The sequence below is a fragment of the Apis cerana genome, linkage group LG7 (assembly GCF_029169275.1).
Source record: "Apis cerana isolate GH-2021 linkage group LG7, AcerK_1.0, whole genome shotgun sequence".
In the NCBI taxonomy this organism is placed as follows: Eukaryota; Metazoa; Arthropoda; class Insecta; order Hymenoptera; family Apidae; genus Apis; species Apis cerana.
The window spans coordinates 7,493,059-7,514,018 of NC_083858.1; the positions used below are offsets into that span (position 1 = coordinate 7,493,059).

Sequence of the window (20,960 nt, forward strand, 5' to 3'; positions counted from 1 at the left end):
CTTTCTATTTCTGTTATACTTTCCTTCATTTAAGATTGAAATTTTGGAACATACACAATGGCAGAAATTGCACGATTTCTATCTCTGTTATTTTTTTTGGATATTATTTGTATCCAACAGCTTTTGATACTCCATTTAATTCTATTCCTCGTTGAAACCTATTGTCATGATGAATATCTCTCACTGGATATCGCTATATATTTTGATTTGATTAAAATACATTGTCAAGTATGAAATACAAAATAAAAGTATGATATTTATTGATATCGTGAATATAGAAAATTTTTGTATTTCATCTGTCAATTAGTTAAACAAAGAAACATGAAATTAAATGAAGAATAATCTCTTTTAATGGATATAAATAACTTAACCTAAAAATGAAAGTTTTTATGAGTTATGAAGTTTGAAAAAATAAATATTTCTTCTAAATTAAATAAATTAAATAAATTAAATAAATAAATATAAAATAAAATTTCCAAAACATGCTGATACATGGATTTCTCATAATAGAGGCCAAGAAAGACAATTCAGATGTTGCTGAACAATGTTGATGCAGCTTAATCAAAAATAAGTAAAGAATCTCAAAATTTATTTTCTTTTGGACGTTTAATAATTCTTTGTGCAACTTCTGATATAATATGCATATGCATTATTCTATAAATATGGCGAATTATGAATTAAATCCTTTATTCATGTGATTTATATAAGTACATGTGATTTTTACTTGTTATAATAATGGAAATTCAAAGAATTGATTCACAATATTTATTATATATTATTTAATTCAATTGTTTTTCTTATCATATTATTTTTATTAATTTACTTACACTTTAAGCAAAACTTTAAAACAATTTAAATTAGATTTTAAAAAGAAATGTAAAACTTGGTATTACTTTTTTCTCTAGTCTAGAATAATAGCTGCACTTCAACAATGAATATATTAAACTTATCGTGTAAATGAAAAATTACAACAATTAATATCTAATGGAATTTTTATATTAAATTGTATCTATTCTTACAAAATTTCATCTTTTCATATTTTCAAGCTTAAAAAAAGAACACACAAATCTAAAATATCGTTCTATCATCCCTCTCTTTTACTTACAATAATTAAAACGCATCCCTATCTTTGAATTTGTTATTTGATTAAAAGGAGCGCAACAGTGATAAATTATAGAATAAAAAAAAAACAACAGAGACAAGTATGTTAAGTTTTCTCGAAACATCTGAAATGAGTGAAACGTGGGACGACTAAGGAAATAATACGCGTTGAATTTCCATAAAGTTCAACGGACCGAAGTCATAGAATAATAATTGAATTTAATTTCCACGAAACGCGGAGAGAATGATTGGAAGGAAGTAGAGACTAGCAGGCGGAAAATAACATCTTTCCGCGTAAAATCTGCGATTATTCGACGTGCTTTCGCTCTATCGTAAAATTGAACAAGAGAATTTCGTGCTTTCTTCTCTTTCGTCACTTCTGTCCCGTATTATATAATTTTATTCAGTGCGTCGAATCAACCGTTTTGTAGTAATTTTTTTTTGTAGTCAAAATTCGATTAATATTTTTTCTATCTTTAAAATATTATTCTCGATAAATTGTACAATAATCTGATTAATAATTATTTTCTGATAAATAACGTGTTTGTATATCACTGATAATATCATTGCCTTGGTGTAATTATATCGTGCGTAAACGAAATGGCGAATTAAATCATAGGGATTTTTGTTTCTGCGCAAAATTTGATAATGTTTGTTTACTTGATCCTATTGTGAACAGTCGTCCATCGAATTAATTTCGATTGATTAAATGAATCGATGATTGAATATCGTTAAATAATATCATTGCGACGATATAATGACGATATTAATACTAAAAGTGAGATATTAATTATTCCATACCGGCTTCACGAATGAACGTATAACGAAATGAAAGAGTACAGGGACATCTTGTAACAAAATCTTAATATATTTGGTATATAAATATTTCAAAGGAAGTCTTTCTTTGAAAGTTGTAATGTATCTCCTTGTAAGAAGGAAAAGAAAATAATTATGTATGATATAAAATTTTATTATTAATATTTTTTTTTAATTATTATACGTATTTAGTATACTAATAAAATACTACTTCTTTTTTGTTTTTAAATTTCTTTTAAAAGGAATAATATAAATTTTTATATATTATTGGAAAAAATATTTGATCAACAAAAATCTTAATAAAAGAAATACGTTTAGTAAGAATTTAAATTTTCTTTTTCTTTCTATTGATATATTTATATCATACTTTTTAAAAATATATTTTTTTAAAGAATATTTTATTATTGCGTTTGACACAAAATATTTTTTATCGAATACACAACTTACTTCTCTTACTGTTATTTATCAGTATTTTTATATTTAAATATAATACTATTAATTGAAATATTTTACATGTTCTTATCATTTAATAAATTCGACACATTTTTATTATTTCTTAAATAGTACGAAAAGAAAATGTAATAATCAAAATGCTGAAGGATGTAATTCAAAGAACAATTATCGTTTTCTTTGATAAAATTAAAAAAACTAGAAAGTGAATTCTTAGACGCTACTATGCATTCGATCGATCGTTCAGATAATAGAAGGAATTCGTTCGAGCAATTTCAATCGACCGTCTTTGACAATTTCTCGATAATGATGATAATGGCGTTTCAAAGGGGGAAAAGGCTTTTACAAACATCTTCTAACCTTACTTAGTTTCGATGAAATTTTTTTTAATCAATTTATCTTTCACATTTGCTAATTTATTTTATTTATATTATATTTTTATCTATTTTTATATTATAATTGAACAATTATGGTATGAAATAGGAAAAGAAAGGAAATTGGAAAAAGTAAAAAATTGAGAAAATTATTAAAACTATCTTAATTTTACATATATGTATTCGAGTATTAAATAATCATTCCATAAATCTCGTCAAAGTGCAAAAGCAGCAATTGTTTATTGAAAATATGATGGAATATGATGAATGGAAAAATTCAAATATTATTATAAATAATTATCGAATAATATCAATATTTCGAATAAATTTAGATAATATACATGTAACGATATATCATATACTTTGTATATCATTCAATAATTTTGACACGTTTTATCGACATTTAAAAATTATTTAATATACTAGATTTTAATTTTTCGTATATTATATGATATAATATTTATTTATCAATTAATACCAATGTAATAATTATACCATTAGAATTAATTGAATCAAAAACTGTGCCAAATTTCTCTAGCAACAAATCTAGAACACGATACAAATCCTTGAATGCACTTGCAACTTTACTTTGTATCGTGAATGACTGACGTTTCTCATGGTTAACAAAAGAACCAGTAAGATTCTCTCTGTGATAAGACAAATACACGAAATGATCATTTTCTTTCACAGTGAAAATATACTCCACCATTAAACTAAAATACACGAGGGAACTGAGTGGTAAAATACAAAAATTGAAAGTAGTTGTACTTATTTGCAAAAATTTATGTAAGACTACAAGATGTAAATATTAATTAATATTTATAACGTATAGTTTACCATAAAATCAAATAATATAATTTTCTACACCATGCAACTTTTACATGAAACACTTTCTGACAAATTTACGACAAATAATTTACTATTTATCTTGCTCGAAAAATTTCAAGTAATTTATTATTCTCTCGTAAAAGGGACTGAATAAAATCTAATTTTCATCGAATACTTAGTAAAGAATATTCTATTCGGCAATTCAGGACGTGGCGTAACTTTTCTCATAACTCTGAGATTACATTTAAGCGGATTTTTTGCGGGAAGGTAGCTATCTTCGAAGAAGATCGTTTCAAGATCTGGAGAAAGGACCGGAAAACGAGATACCCGCCTCTGATCAGTAAATATTATTAAGGTTTATGTCGAATCGTGGTAGAGATGAGTCAATCTCTGTCACAAATGGACATTCTTCCAACTTGAAATACGTCTTTTATGTCTTTGAATACATTACTTTTATAGGCAGGTACTTTTAACTTGCCAGTTTATCACCGTTTTTTTTTTTTGCGTGGGTAGAGAAAAATTGTTCCCTTTGATCGTTTCAGATATTATAGAAAGATTATTCAATATGGGATGAAACGAAGAATTTTTGTGGCAACGTTTGAAGTTTTTTTAAGATCATATTAAATTGGAGTAGAACATATTGAAAGAGATATATTTTTATATCTAATTAATTATGAATTTATCTATGTTTGTATAGATGATGTGTGAATTTCATAATTAAAATTATGAGTACTGTTGAAATTCATAGACAATTTTTCAAAATTTATTTATAACTATTTAATTCTACATTTAAAATATCACATTATTGGCTTGAAAATAATGAATTAATGATAAATAAAATTCTGTAAAAATTCTCTTTACGATATTAAAATTATAGTCTATATATATAAACATTTCTTAATTAAAAATTATCATTTATATCTTATTGGTTGTTTTTTTACTTATGAATAAATCTTACTTTAATACAGAATACAAAGAGAAGTCATTCAAAGTGATATCCATCATAACATATTTCAAGATTTATTGAAATCGATGAACTGTTAATTTGTTACAAATTTGAAATTTCCTTATATTATTCAGCATCAAATAATCGAGTTTATCGAATAATAAGATACTATCATTAAATGTAATTTAATAATTATCAATTGTTAATAGAATTAATTTGCCTTACTTAAAATAATTCAATCTGTTCCATATCATTATCATATTAATGCCCAATAAAATATATCAATTTCAATAAACTATATTTTGTTATGAATTATACAAGATATAATTATCGCAAATTTAATCGAATGGAAATGTACAATGCCAATATAATCAATTCGACAATGTAAATTAAATACACATGATAAGATAAATAAGAAAAAATTTTTGTTATCCATCAAATTATGTTTAAAGGATCAATTTTAAAGATCAAAACAAAAGTTGGAATACAAAATTTTCGATTGATGCTTATTTATTAAATTATAAATATTTGAAGTTTGTGTTAGATGAAGCGAAACGCAGATAGAATGACAGCTCTATCTCCGTCACACCACACACGCTTTATTTCTGTCTATCTTCGTCTTAAATTATAATTAATAAATAAACTTTAATCGATTGCATTTTTGTATACGAACTCTTTTGTTTTCGATCTCTGGAATAAAAATATTCCACAAATATTAATATTAATATCCTGTAGATTTTTTTGACATTGAAATGAAAAAATTAACGACATTATGAAAATTTCTGTAAACTACGTGAACAAATAAATGTAGAAATATTTTTTTAATTAAGAAGAAGGAATCATATTTATGTCATTTATGGTTCTTTTTTTTTCTTTTTATTTATAAATGGATCTTTAATCAAAAATCTTTACAGATATACTTATAGAAGAGATTTTAAAAATTTTAGAAAGGAAAAAAAGAAGTTTTAATCCGAGAAGAAAAAAAGTATAAAAGTTTTTGAAACTCTTGAACTTTTTAGATACGCTACTCCGTTTAAAAGTGATGGATGAGAAACGTGTAAATATTTTAACAGAAGAAATTGTACTTTAGAATATATTTCATTACCGACAAAAACTGCGTCATATTAATATTTTAAAATACTGCTCTTTTTTAAACTTTGAAAGTTAACTAAGCCATGTACCGTTTTTTCTACGTAAATTTATAAAAATTTAATAACAAAATTTATTGAAAATTGTATTGAAAATTATATTGAAGTATGATTTTGAATATTAAAAATGTAATAATAAATCTATGATATACAAGTTTATTTTTATTTGCATGTAAAATCTTTTTAACTTTGTTTTAATTCATTCGAGATATTTTTATTATATATATTGTTTTTAAATTTACATTTACATCATGATTCATTAGCAACAACGTTATATTAGTTTATAATATCTATATGACTTGAAATATTACATTACGAAATTGGATCAAATTAAATGAATTAAATTTATACGTTTCAAAAATTCCAGTAATTTTGTACAAATATTTATATTATTTAAATCGTAGCTTATTTGATTCATTCTTCCTTAAGAATTGCCATTCTTGCTTCCATCCTATTTAAAGCAAAATGTAATAATAATCTTGATATCCATTTCGGTATATCGTATTTTAAATAATACAAATCAAAATATATTTCGAATTCCATAGTTATAATTCTATGAATACAATAAAGAATACACTATAATGATTAAACATAACTTTGGAAATTTTCGTGTGACGAAGATATCTCGAATTTTAAGAAAAAGCATTCATAAAATTACAAAATTATAATTAATTGGCTAACGAAAAATTAATTAAAATCTCACGTTAAATAAGAATTAACAGATTTTGAGATACGTTTTAAAAAAATTCTTTTTTCTTAAATTTTCAAATCTTTCCTTTTTCGATAAAACGTGTTAAAACAATAGAGATAAAATTTCGTAAATTGTGGAAAGATTGTAAAAATTAAACGAAATCGATTCCTATTAAAAGATCAAGGCAAAGTTATTTCGAATCTAGTTTACCGTATTAAATGAACCACGTAAATATTAATGCCTTGACACGTGACTTAATACCGTGAATTTCTTCCTCTCTCTCCCTCGCCTATTGTCTCTATTCAGGCCACCGTCTCTGTCATTTTCACTGGCATTCCGGTTCAAGTGGGCAATAACGTCGTTAGTCGTGCTAACAAGTAAATTTTGTCACCTCGAAGAGTCGTTCCCCTTCACTAGGCGCGATTCAACTAACGGCTGCATAGACTATACATCCATTATGCTTTCATTACACTTAACCAGGATGAAATACGTCACAAAATTCTGTTTGTATTGATTAAACGAGGGATATAATAATCTATAGAGATATAATATAATGTAATATTCAAGTATTTATATTCGTTTTTATCTTAGAAGAATGTTTTTTTTAAATGAGAGATGAAATTTGTTAAAAAAAATATTTTGTTGATTCATGAATGAATTTTATAAAATTATAAACAAGTATTTATAAGTATTAAAATAAATAATTAAATAGTTAAATAATTTTCAATTTTATTGTATTATGATATTATCTTTTATGGAAAATATTTAATATATATTTGATATATGAAAACATATTGAATATAATAATTTATACGAGTAATACTTGTTAGAAAATTCGTAACGCATAAAAAAGAAAAAAAATTAAAAAGAATTTCTATATTTCTATATTTACACAGAGCATAAATCTCAAACTTTTAAAAAAAAATTGGAATATCTGTCGTTTCGATTAATCTGTTCTTCCAATAAAACATTTCCAATTAAAGAAAAAAGCTTTGAAAAGAAATTTACACGTTTCCATTGAATATTCCTCTGATGAATACCGTGTTCAAATACTCTTATGATGAGCAAACTAAGTGATCAATCGAAAAATAATTTCTTTTCACCAGAATCAATATTTAAAAACTGGCACGACGCTGTTTAACTTGTTAAATAGAAGAATTCTTTTTCTAATTAAAGAAATTATTATCAAAAAATAAATTTATTTTTTCTTTTGAAATGAAAACTTAGCTTATCTAGAAGATAAATTAATATGCATTTACAACATTTATTAATACTTTCTGATCTTCACCGACCCAAAGCTGCAACATATCAATGCATTAATATCAAACTTGATTAATGATCATACGTTAATTCGTCATATTTTTGATCACTCAAGGATTGGTTTATATTTTATTTTTCCACAATAGTACTACAAATAAAATAATTCGAAAACTAAAACTAACTGTTTATCATAAAAAATTTCCTCAAAAATTATCCAAACTTCATGATCACAACTATACATACATTAAAGCATATAATTTGCACAGGGTAAAATATTTGCAGAATCAGTGATAAGAATTAAATTTAAGAAAAAAAAGAACGTTTAAATTAAAACTCGTTGACCGGGTAAAGTCGAAAAAAAAAAAATGTTTATCGAACCACGCTCTCCTCAGTTTCTTAAGAGATGGCGTTCCACTCTTCTCCCCCCAATAGCATGTTCGAGTGGACAGTGACGTCGTTACTCTCGCTAAGTAAATTTCATCGCCTTGAGTACTTACCTCGTTGGTTCTCGACTTGTCACGATTTAAGCGGGAGCGATTTAGAATCACGATGTCAAAACGTGGCGACCGGGGCACAAAAGTCGACACAAAGGCGCATTCACTCCCGCTGGATCTACCCCAAGGGGTAGAGGACAATGAGTGGCATTTACATTTAGAAGGATCGCGATGATGTAAGTGTGAATGTAGAGGAACGATAAAGAGACGATAGTGTACTGTCGGGTACGATTATGGAGCAATTAAAAAATTCCTCCATGAAGATCGTGTCTCGTTCATTTGAACATTCATTCCCTTTTTTCTTTCTTCTTAAGTGGAATTCTCTATGGAAAATTATTAAATTTGTAAAATTTATAATATGAAAGATAATATGGATAAGAATAGAATGTCATTTCCTTTATAAAGATTCAAATTATAAAAATCTTTTAATTACTGATAATATTATTTATTTACTTATGAAAACAAAGTCGATTTTCATATGATCTTAATCTTCAAATAATCTTTTGTAAGAATATCTTTTTCAAAAACTTTTCATTCTAATTTGACCAGGTAAATGTTCGTTTGAAAATTGTTTTATTTGAAAATTGGTTTAAAAGTAAAAGGAACTCTTTAGAATTAGTTAAGAATAAAAATAACTACATCTATCATTCTATCAGTCTTTATTAAATAATTGTACTGAAATTTCTAAAGAGTCTTCAATTTTAATGACATTACGAAGAGGTTATTATTTTATTTGAATTCTGTAGCAATTGAATTATTTCGATAATTTGAATGAATAGGGGAGATTGAAGAAAGATACTCGAATAAAAATAAATGTAATTTCATTATTCTTGCACAAAGAAACGATATCACATTTTTATCGTGTGACATATTTCAATGATACAAATAAAAATAAAAATAATTTTTTAATTGACTCTCTTATAAAATTAGAAACTTGTAAATAAATCTGCCATCTTATTATAATAATTATTATTATCATCATGCTGATAAATTCATCGTATCAAATTTATCTTAAATTAATATCAATATCTAATTCTGCTCTTTATAAATAAATTTAAATCACCAAATTTTTATAAACTCGAAATTGTAATTTCGCGTTAATTTTCTATTTTATCACATACGATAATATAAAGAAAAAAAATCTTAATATTTGAGATATTGAAGAATTTCAATTAACAATTATCAATAATATATATCAATAATTCCGTTAATTTATTAAATTCAATATTACGAAATCTCGATTCCCTCCATATTTTATTCGTTCAGAGGATCGATTCGGGGCCACTTCTCTCCTGGAAATGTATTCGCGACCCATTGACATAGAGCCTTTTTCCATATCATAACAAACGGTATATGAAAGTGATCAATGCCATCTCGATACAGCAATAACGATTGAAAGTGGAGATAAAGAAGAAAAAAGGAAGAAAAAAACTCGCAGGTCTGGCTAATCGAGCTCTGATCCGGTCACTGTCCCGGTTAAGATTCAATCGAGGGGTGGTGCAGAGTAATCAACCAACTCCACCTCCCAGCGGAGCCGAAACGAACGATTTGCAAGTTGAACACGATTTAACTTTCAAATGGTTACAGCAAGATCGGCCTCGTTTATTCTTTCCCCTCCACGCCCCCTCCCCCTTCCCCTCCCCTTCCCCCCCGCGCACCGTAAGAAAACTAATCTTCCTTTAACTCGAGAATACAAATGCTAAATTTATCATTATTCGAAAAGCTTTCGTGAATTAATCGGTTTGGAATAGTAATGGAAAAGTGAAAGTAGTGATGGGGACGTTGATATTGCGCTGGGGGAAAAATTCACTTGACCCGATAATTCTGATTTTAATAACTTGGTAATTAATAGGTCGATCGGTTGATAACAGTTGGCATGCAAGTGTATATCTTTGAGGAAGTGAGATCAAACCTCAATTGGATAATTATTTATGCAATTTTGCTTGATAATTTTTTTTGCAACAGGATGATAGAGCATTAAAAATAAAATTTTTGCTGTAAAATTATACATTCTTTAATTATATGGTCGCAAAGCTTTATGAAAGAAAAAATTAAATAGTGCAAAATAAAGCAAAACATTTCCATATAAAAAGAAAAACGTTGAATTGACGGTATATTATTTTGTTGTGAGGAAAATTTTTAATTTTCATTTTTAAAATTTTAATATTAAAACGTGAAAAGATGTCGCGAGAATTCATTATTCTTTATATTACAAAAATTTGGAAAATCAAAATTATCGAACTAGATGAATTTCTTTGTAATTGATTTTATGAATATTATTTTAGATTTTTTGCAATCTTTTGTTAATTTAAAGAAAAAATAAAAAAGTGTATATTATTGATTCTCATCAATCCTTCTTAATGAATAATATAATAATTCGTTAATGTAAATATTTTTTACAATTGATATTATTCATTAGCATATTGTTCTAACTTAGAGAAAAATTTTCTTTATTGGAAACGAACAAAAGTTACAATGAAATAATCCGAAATAATTCGTATTATATTTAAATAATTTATAAAATCGCGTTAATTAATCATAAAGAAATTATTAAATATCGCTTCGAAAAACGCAAAAATCCATAGTGTTTCTATCGTTCTGTCGCGAGATGTCAGCAAAGTTGAAAGGAAAAATGAAGAACGAATATAATCGAAAGCACGCCGTTGCGTAAATCGCAATTACATGAAAAAAAATTTTCCATTTCTATTTTCCTAACTGTCATCCATAGGATTCCATATGGATAGTTCAAGGATTTCCAAAAGTTGGAAAACAACGTCATTATCCACTCCATCCTGTCAATTGTCATTCGCACAACTATCCTATCCTGCGTAGGATAGCGCGATACGAAACGAGCGAATACACATGCATAATACATACCGAGCCTCGTATAACGATGGCAGTTGGATTCAGACCGCATAATAAAAATCGCATTATGCAAGACTCACTCGGTTTATATCCTAAAAATATCATATAGTTATATCAAAACTCTGCACAAGTAGCGCATTATACGTGTATCCAGTTACCCGTGAGTATTTTGTACGTAATGATAACATAGGGTGTTCCAAAAATCTAAAAACTTTTTTATTCGAAATGTGATCGATTAATTTTTCAGAAAAAAAGACAAGAAATGAAAGATGAAGTAATTAAATCGATTTATATATTTACAAGATAAAATTCGAATCTTTTTCAAGATATGAAAGATATTTGTTTCTTTCTTAAGATAAAATTGCAAAAATTGTTTCTATTTATAAATTGCTGAAATTATTATTTGACGAAGTAATTGTAATTTATTCGTTCTTATGATAGAAAATATTTAAAAAATAATAATAAAGATTTAATTGTATTGTATGGTGTACAAAAATTATTCCAAAAATATTAAATTTCTGCGTTATGAAAAACTAGGAATAAATACCTCTTTTTATTTTTTCTAACGAATTATTCCAACAAAATCTATTTTTAACAAAAAACAATATAATTGATAATACTTGTAATTTATAATAACTATTTTTAAAAAATTTCAAATTAAAAAAGTATATTTATATTTCAATATTTCTACGTTTAAATATGTCTTTTCCTCGTTATTGGAATATAATACTAAGAAGCTATTATAAAGCACTCTGTCCAACAATAATTTTCTTATTATAAAAAATCACTTGTAAAGAAAGTAAATTAAAGTTATTGAAAAACAATTATTGTACATGCCAAAAACTTTTAGGACTTGTAGTTTTAAAAAAAAATGGCGCGTGAAGGAGCTTGTTTAAAAAAAAAACGAAGGAGAAGGAACTTATGGCAGGGAACATAAGCGAAGCGCGAAGAACGAAGATCAGAAAAAGGAGGAAAAGGGTGGAAAGAAAGTTTTCATGCAATTGATAGGACCGCATCCGAACTTTAAACAAGTTCGAAACTTGAACATTCGCCATGGCACCTGTTCGGACGTCATTCGTTGTATTAAATGGTGAGACGAAGGTGTTGCGAAGTTTTACAATTTTTTAGCACGAACTTTCATGCTTCGGTTAGATCTTTTCTCTTTCTTTCTCTCTCTTTTATTCCTCATGCTCCTGTTCCTTCTCCTCGATAAAACCTATTTGTTTTGCACGAGATTTGTATTTGCTACATTTCAGTCATGAAATATCTTAGCAAAGGAGTTCAATCAATTATTGAGCTATAAATTATTTTTTTTTTTTTTTGATTTGTTTCAGAGTCAAAGTCAGAGCAAGACATAGATGCATTGAATATTTAAAATATTAATCCATCTAATAACAAAAGATATTCATCTTTTGAAACATGAATTTCGTATATAACAATAATAGTGAATATATTTTCTTCTCTAAATATTTCTTTAATTTTTATCTATATGAATCTTACTTATAATTTGAATTTAATTGAATATATTATTAAATAAAAAGGAAATTACGTTTAATGCAAATGAATATCAATCTCTAGAATTGATTTTAAAAAGTATCTCATCACTTAAAAGAAATACAATCTGCTCTTCTCTATATTCATAAAGATTCATCATGTGCAACTTGTCATATTACTCGATCATATTATATACAGCTGTGTGTATACATTGATTGGTTGGATAAGTTAAGTACAAGTTAAGTCACCAAATCTGAATACTATCTATCTGTTCCCAAGCTTAATGATCCTAATGATGGTTCCCCAAGTTCGTGATCCGACTACATTAAGCCTTCCTTACCACCATACTGTCTCGAGCTTAATTGTCCCTTTGATATTAATCATACCATTGTGATTTATTCGACTTATTCCAAATACCATATTCCATTACTCTGTTTGAAGTTTGCTCCAGGTCTTGTCTAATCTACAATTTCTATCTATAGTTCTAACGTTTCCATTAATCATCCCAATTATAAATTGCATTATTAATTATGATATTCAGAAATCTAAATAAACCTAATCTAACCCTCTTCCGTTTAAATGCTTTATCCAGAGAGTAACCTTCTTGTCTTATCAAATTAGCCTGTTTCACGATGAAATTCTATGAAGCGTTGGCAAGTGTCAATCAACTAGCTTTGGAAAGCTATATGGATCTTGGCTTGATCTATGCTCTATTGTACCTATGACAAAACACAAACTCGAACCTGTGTGCATTGTAGCTTCTTAGTGAAAGCTTCGATGTCAGACGATCATCTTCCCTTGTAATATCATTGCACTTTGTGAAGTGAAAGACAATATATCAGACGTAACGGTAAAAAAGGGTTAAATGAATCCGAATATTTGTTGACACTGATCCAAATATTTTATTATCTACAATTTGTACTTTTTAAAGACACTCGAATCACTGTGCATCGCATGAATAAATAAAATTATGCGTATTTGAGCGTGGTCTGTGTTTGTGGGTAGTTCTCACATCTATCATTCCGGGGTTCATTAAAAATTGAACCGATATTGGATCCGGTTATCTGATTCATAAATTGAAAAATATTGATAAATATAGACCACTGTCCATAAATATTTGTTTTATGAAACTTCAAAAATATAAGATTTTTATGTTTTTCGTATTTGAATTTGTTTCATATTTATCTATATTTATAACATTCTTACAAACAATTTTCTTGCATTGCTATTGTTAAATATTATTAAAGAATATTATTAAAGAAGGGGAAAAATATCAAGCCTTTCGATTCTATTGAAGCAGTATCGCTCTCAATTGAAAGGATGTCGTCTGGTACAGAGACCATCCCTAGAAGAAGTGGAGAAACTCTCCAACAGTGGCAGTTATCAATTTATACGAGTTCGTGGAAGGAACTTTCAAGATTTACAGTCTTGTACTTTCCAATCCATTACATCAAATAAAATTAAGTAGTTGAAAACTTCCTTCTCTTCACTCGACACCTGAACGCATCAGATGTTCCCCTATGAATCTCTATTCTTATTGATACAGCAAAGAAAAGAACATCTTGTCACTAGAATTTTTACATTCTGAATTTCATATTCTCTAAGTTAGACCAATCTTTGATCCTTTCGTCGTGTCAAATGAGCAATCTTGACTTTCAAAATCTTCTTTTAAAAATTGTAGATTGATTTAGAATCCATTTTGATGAAATTTTTATATTAATTTTCGTGTTGCTAAGAATCGTATACTTGTGAGAGGAATTAGACGTTTAAAATCATCTCAGAAATCTTCAGTTAAGCCTTCTCTGAGACATTCTAACAGGATTAATTACTTATTGTTAAGAAAACAAATTTATAAATTATTAACCATTAATAAATTGATAAATTTATGCTTAAAATTAACAAATTGATTAAAGATGAAAGTATCGTTAATTTTCATTTACAGTAAGAAAATAAATGTATTAATTAATTTTCCTAATTAAGTATGTTAATCAAACATCGTAATTTCATCAATGACGGGCATAAAATTTTCCATTCACGTATTATATCACGAATGAGACAAAAATTACTCATTACACATTTATACAATCATGATTAATTTTAATTAACAATAACTGAAACGTGTAATGCATGACAAAATGTAAATCAATCCGGGATGAAATCAATTATATTAAATCCCTTCACGATTAATATTAATATAAAATAATGTTATTAGGTACAATTGATAGGATCGAAATAATCTCGGCAATAAATATGTTAATAAATATAGAATGTGTCTCACGTTACAATTTTGACATTTTGATTTCTTCGCAGCAAAGAAACATTTCAGATGAAAAACTTGAATAACATTAAAGTGAACATGTTCGTTAATTCATAAAAGAAACGAACAATTACTTCAAAATAAATTTTAAAACTATTAAAATTATTCATCAATGTTCGTTTAATAATTTTTTAAGCATTAATAAACACCGTAATATACAATTCCCCTTCAACACTTTTCAAACTTCCATAGGAAAAATATCTCATTGCCATTATAACTAATAATATTGAGAAAATTAAAATGTCAGAATCAAAATAGGACACCTTGTATAAAACGTATAACCTCCTCCATTCCTCGACAAAAAGGAAATGCAGCTCGCTCACACGTGAGAAAGCAATTTCAAACGTGCTTCAATTTACAACCAACGTTTCCAACGTTTCTCCATTGACAAAATACAGAGGCAAACGGGTATCCCGTTAATGGCAAGAACACCACTGTAATCACTGCAATTATCCTACTTTCGAGGATAATTAATTCACACTTAACACGTCATTTGCAATCCTACATCCTCTCTGTATCGATCGCATTAATTAAACTGTATTTTAAAGCAAGAGGGGCCACCCCTTTTGTAACAAGTATCGGGAAACAATCCGGATAAAAGCGCTGTAATCGTTCCTCGCCCTCCATTTTCTTACCCAAGATGGAGGAGGATGTGAAAAAGAAAACAAAAGTGCAGCCTGCTTATCCGTACACCGTTAAAACTTTGTCGAGAAACATCTCGCGGATTTGCTGGCTGCCAATCCCTGTTATCGCCATAAGTTCCCTGTTTGGCCGAGGTTCTCGGTGTGGCGCTCGTGAATTGGTTTTCTCAAACAAGTTTGAAAATGAAATTTCGACAATGGAAAAAAATTATGGAATATGAGGAAGATTCATATGGATCCTCGATATATACACGTTGGAAGATTAAAAATAATTATAAAAATATTTTAAAATTAAATCAAACGATTTGAAGGTTTTTGGAAAAGTTAGAAGGTTTAGGTTATATTATGCGATTTCGAAAGAAAGGTTTAAATCGATAGTTGCAATCGATAGGGATTTTATAGATTTTAGATTACAAAAAAATTTTTATTATAAAGAAACTGTAATTTTTCGATAAAATGAAATATTACGTAATTGACGTAAAATATATCTTTGCCATTTTCTTCGTGATTTCGATCAATTCAATTTTTATACGTCGTATAATAAATTAAGCTTTTAATAATTTAAAAAAAAATTCACATCACTTGGTCCAATTTTAAAAAAGTTTAAGTACAGATTTATACTATATTTGTTCGTTGCAATAATGAATTCATTCGTGATATTTATTTCGAAAGTTTTGTAGGAAAAAGTGATATCTCGACTAATCTAAGATTAAACTTGTACGAATAGTGATATATTTCTAATATTTTAATTGAACGATGTATATATAAACGAACATTTATAGATTCGCATCTAATCAATATCTTTTATTTCGCAAGAATTGAAATAGGACGATGCACGATGTAGTGGTAATCTTGCACAATTTATATTAAAGTCACGTAGAGAACTTGGAAAGTACTTAAATAACTCGAAAACTTACAAGTATTTCCCATTATATAAAAGTAATTTTAAAAGAGAAAGAAGCCTGCTACATGTTCTAAAAATTTCATTAAAATCAACCATCCAAAGATATTAGATCTCTCTCTTTTTATTTGTTCTTCGAACTTTTTTTCAATCACTTTGTAATTACATACTAAATGAAATTTTCAATAGCTAGCTAGCATGCTTGTAATACATTTTATAATTTTTTTTTTTCGTAGCATGCGATTCGTGATACAGTTGTAATCTCTTGTTATTAAACTGAAAAATTAATTTGACGATATTTTTTTAAACGAATAATATATAATAAATATTTATATGCATATTTATTTTAACAATAATAGTTGATAGAGTATAATAATAGATATTTAAAAGTTATTTTTTTAAAAAGAAAGCAGCGGCATGTATGAAACTTAACGGTCCTTTCTTTGAATGAACTCACTTCGCGTTCCATATTTCTTTGAAACAGAAGAAACCTTTTTAAATTGAGAACTCTTAAAAAAATTGAAATATTCCTATAGGGAGAAAACTGCCATTATATTATAAATTACGAAAACTGATTCTTTAAATATATCGATTATCAAAAATAATTTTTATTCATTCATTCGTTATAAAAATATTGTAAAATTATACATTATTTATCAATGATTGTTTTAATAAAATAATATTAAAATAAATGAAAGAGATATATATCATGCATATGTCATTTAAACTAAAAAATAAATATAATTTACAGAATAAATATGGAAATAAAATTAAAAATTAAGATCAATTAAATTTCAACAAAATTAATTTATTATTAAATCAATTTTTTAAATTCAATTCAAATTAATATCCATTTAATTTAGAGATTAAATATAGAAATACGATCAAAAATTAAACGAAATAATATCATTATTAAATTTATTTATAAAAAAAATTAATTAGTTGTATGATTCAAATCCATTTCTTAAATTCCAAATTAATAATCATTATTAATTTAACTTCTTTACAAAATCAAAAATTAAGAAAATCGTCTCAAAATTATCTAATCGACTTATAAAAATTTATCTATCCCGACAAATTTCAACTCGAAGTAGCATTCGAAAAATCGATTTAATTTGCAAATTTGTCATCGACGCGATTCGAGCAGAAAAAAAAAGCATAAAATCGAATTTATATATAAAGGAATCGACGCATGAACGCAGAGTCGAGGCCCGCTTGTTATGCATAAATCGTCTGGTTGGTGGGCGTAACCCGTGATAAAGCGATCGATGGATCTGGACACTCGATTCAGCATTTTCGATCGCACAATGCTTTTTACCCTCCTTGCCCAGAGAATTTTCCACGTCACGGGGAAGAGGCGGTGTCCTACAAATTTCCAAGTCGCTTCATCATCGTTGCCCATCAGTCATCAAGAAAGAAACTCTTCAGTGGCGAAGCTTTGCAAAAAGTGTGGAAGAGGTAATGAGTAAAAAGAGAGAGAGGGAATGAGAGAGAAGAAATAAGATAGGAAATAGACGAAGGTACCTTAGGGAGAGAGGAGATAAAGAAGCCAGGAAGAACAGAGTGATTGTATTGATGAATAATTAAGTATTATGTAAGTAATACGTTGGATAGAGAGGTTTTTTACTCTTCAACGATAAATTGTTGGTGTTCTTCTTTTGTTCGATTAAAAGAAAATGATGTATATTAGGAATATAATAATAATTAGATATTCGGTTTCTTATATAGAAAAAAAGACATTATTATATTATTTATAGCAATTTTTCATATTATTTTTCTCGTGTTAAAATATTTTAAAACGAAATCACAGTTATACAGCTATAATAATAATGATATCGAGTTTAATTATACATTTTGAAATCATGCACAAAACTGTCTTCTATAATTAAAAAAATTTTTGATCTTAAACCATTCTTAGAAATTTCACGCGTCATTTTTATCTTTTAATAAAATCCAAACTATCGAACAAATTCAAGAAAATTAGTATATTTCGACATCAGAATATTTTTTTAATTCGTTCTTTAATTATTATTTATTTTGATCGACGATTTTCCATCATCAAGCAAATAATTTTTAATTTTTCTTTCTCTCTCTCTCTCTAATATATCCGCGACGATATATTAATACATTCAATACATTCGAAGGGCGGGAAGATGCAGTAGGTGTGACACATTAATCAGTAGCAGCATCGACCGAGACTTGGCTCCACCGGAGGCCAACCAAGAAACCGACCCCTTTTCTTCGTTGAATTTCAAGGGGATGGCCGGCTCCCTCGTGCATTAAGCCACACCGTTATTGCTTTTTCCAAGAAAGGCAGAGGCATTGTGCCGCTATTAAAGCCAAGATCGACCGCCCTATGTTCTTGTCGAGTACTTCTCTTAAGTATTAAAACAGCTGACCTATTCCTCTGAATTATTATTTCGTCTTAATGATACTGGAGCCGAAATGAATAAAGGTGACGTGAAGATTAGCGAAGGTAAAAATGAAATATCTTTCGAGGGAACGCAAATATAATTCATGAACAAAAGTTTTATAAGTGCTGCCAGGTAAAAATATTTATCAAGGTAATAAAATTAATTGGGATTAATCAGTTTTTGAGAGAAACTATTTTTGCTTTCGTTGTATAATGTTTAAGGGAATAATATATTTAAAATGTTGTAAATTAAAAATTTCATGAATAGATGATAAAAGTGCTGAGAATGAAAAATGTATCAATTATCAGCCTATCAAAATTATTCGTTTTAATTTTAAGTATTGTCGATCATCGAGCTTTTTAATAATTCAAAAAATATCAGCGTGAAGTTTTAACATCAAATGACAAAATACAATTTACAAAATAATTACAGAGTAAGAGAAATTCTATATAGAAAAGTAGGAATGATATTTTTTTCGTATAATTTTAATTCTTTTACACGTACATAGAATCATTACCACGGTCCGATTCGCAAGATAAACAATAAACAAAATCTAATTAGAAAAAGTTTTAATTAATTTCATCACGAAAATCTCATTTTCTACAAGTTACTACCTTTAATAATCCGCGTTGCATATAAATTTCAGACAATATTAATAATAAAATTTCCTCTACAAGTCGTACAAAATTGACACAGTCGATTGGCCTTCTTTTCTTGAAAAAAAAAGTTATTTATCATTATAATTTCTATTGCTCGCTGCACGATTACACTACACGAATTTATCGTGTGAGAGAAACATTGGAGGTTTAATTCACTTCCGGCTAATACAATTTCGAAAAGGAAGACAAAGAGAAGGGCGGTAGAAAGAAGGCGTTCGAAGATAAACGTAGAAAGGCGAGTTCGGTGGCGATAAATGGTTCCAAGGAACTCAAAGGATGCTGGTTCGATTTAAATCGTAGTTTGTCCCTTAGTATCTGCTGCTAAGCCCAGCCATCCTTGAATGGATCTCCATTATGAATGGCCTCGTGAGATTTACATTCTGTCGCTCCACCGCAACCATCCTTAGTTATATGTTATGGCAATTTGCCTTATTCCAAAGATTTTCTCTCGTTTTCCCGATAACGTGTCAAGAGAAAGAAAGATTGAGGGAAATTCGAGTTTTACGATACGAGGAGAAGAAAGATTGGAACGTTCTCATAGGAGAAATTAAAAATTTAAATTATTCACTTTTTCATCGAATATTAAAAATTAAAAATATATGTATATTATTATATATAAAATTCTTTATTTTTAATGCATTAAAGGATATTTATTTTTTTGATGCTAAAATTAATTGAAAGAATTTCTTCAAATATCAAAGGAAGATCATTGAAAATCCTATTTTATAAAAGAGTGAATTTGTAAGGGAATTGATGGTAAAATGAAATAAATAAATATATCGTTCGATCGAAACAAAATACTATATAAAATACATTATGAAAATATCAATTATTTCTATAACGAAACATGGAACGATATTGAATCAAAAAATTTCTCTCCGTTGATTCTAAAGTGAATAAATATTGCAAAATTTCCCAGAAACACTGCATCGTTACTTATAAAATACTTAAATATGAAATAGTGTTCATCAAGTCAAAAATTTCAATTACTTGCCTGCGCGCTTATTAAAATTTTAATGAAAAGGTCGGAACGCTTGTTAACGTACACATTTTCGTGATCAAAACATTCGAAATAAAATAAAGATAATTAAATGAACGATAATTATTTTTGAACATTGTCCAAAAATTCTTCCGACTTTGTTTTTAAATAAAGAAATAATTTTATTTTTATAACATTATACGGTTTTAAAAAATACTTATTAAATCTTCCATTTCTTTATTTTTTTACAGTATATGCGTGACAGTGGTTGTACTTAATGTCCACTTCCGATCGCCACAAACTCACAAAATGGCTCCTTGGGTGAAGAGAGTTTTCATCCATATCCTTCCTCGCTTGTTGGTCATGCGAAGGCCTCAATATAAATTCGAAACAAATAGGTGAATATTTACAATCGTCTATAAATGATAAATTATTATCATTAATGATATATTGTAGCAATATCTTAAAAGATCTTAAATAAAAATTATATTTTTGCTTTGACATATTGTAGCAGTATTTTAAAAATACACTTTTTTAATTCATTATAATAATATTTTAAAAATAGAATTCTGTTTATTTGAA

General features: G+C 27.5%; 1 protein-coding gene across 14 annotated transcripts in view; it reads left to right on the forward strand.

Annotated features, from left to right (window-relative positions):
• LOC107993186 (acetylcholine receptor subunit alpha-like) overlaps positions 1-20,960 on the forward strand; it is a 251,829-nt gene that overhangs the window by 218,089 nt on the left and 12,780 nt on the right. For all 14 annotated transcript variants that reach the window (XM_028664495.2, XM_028664489.2, XM_017049480.3 and 11 more), the window contains one exon: positions 20,630-20,776. In XM_028664495.2, the coding sequence (XP_028520296.2) occupies positions 20,630-20,776 (147 nt within the window). The remainder of the gene's footprint in view (positions 1-20,629; positions 20,777-20,960) is intronic.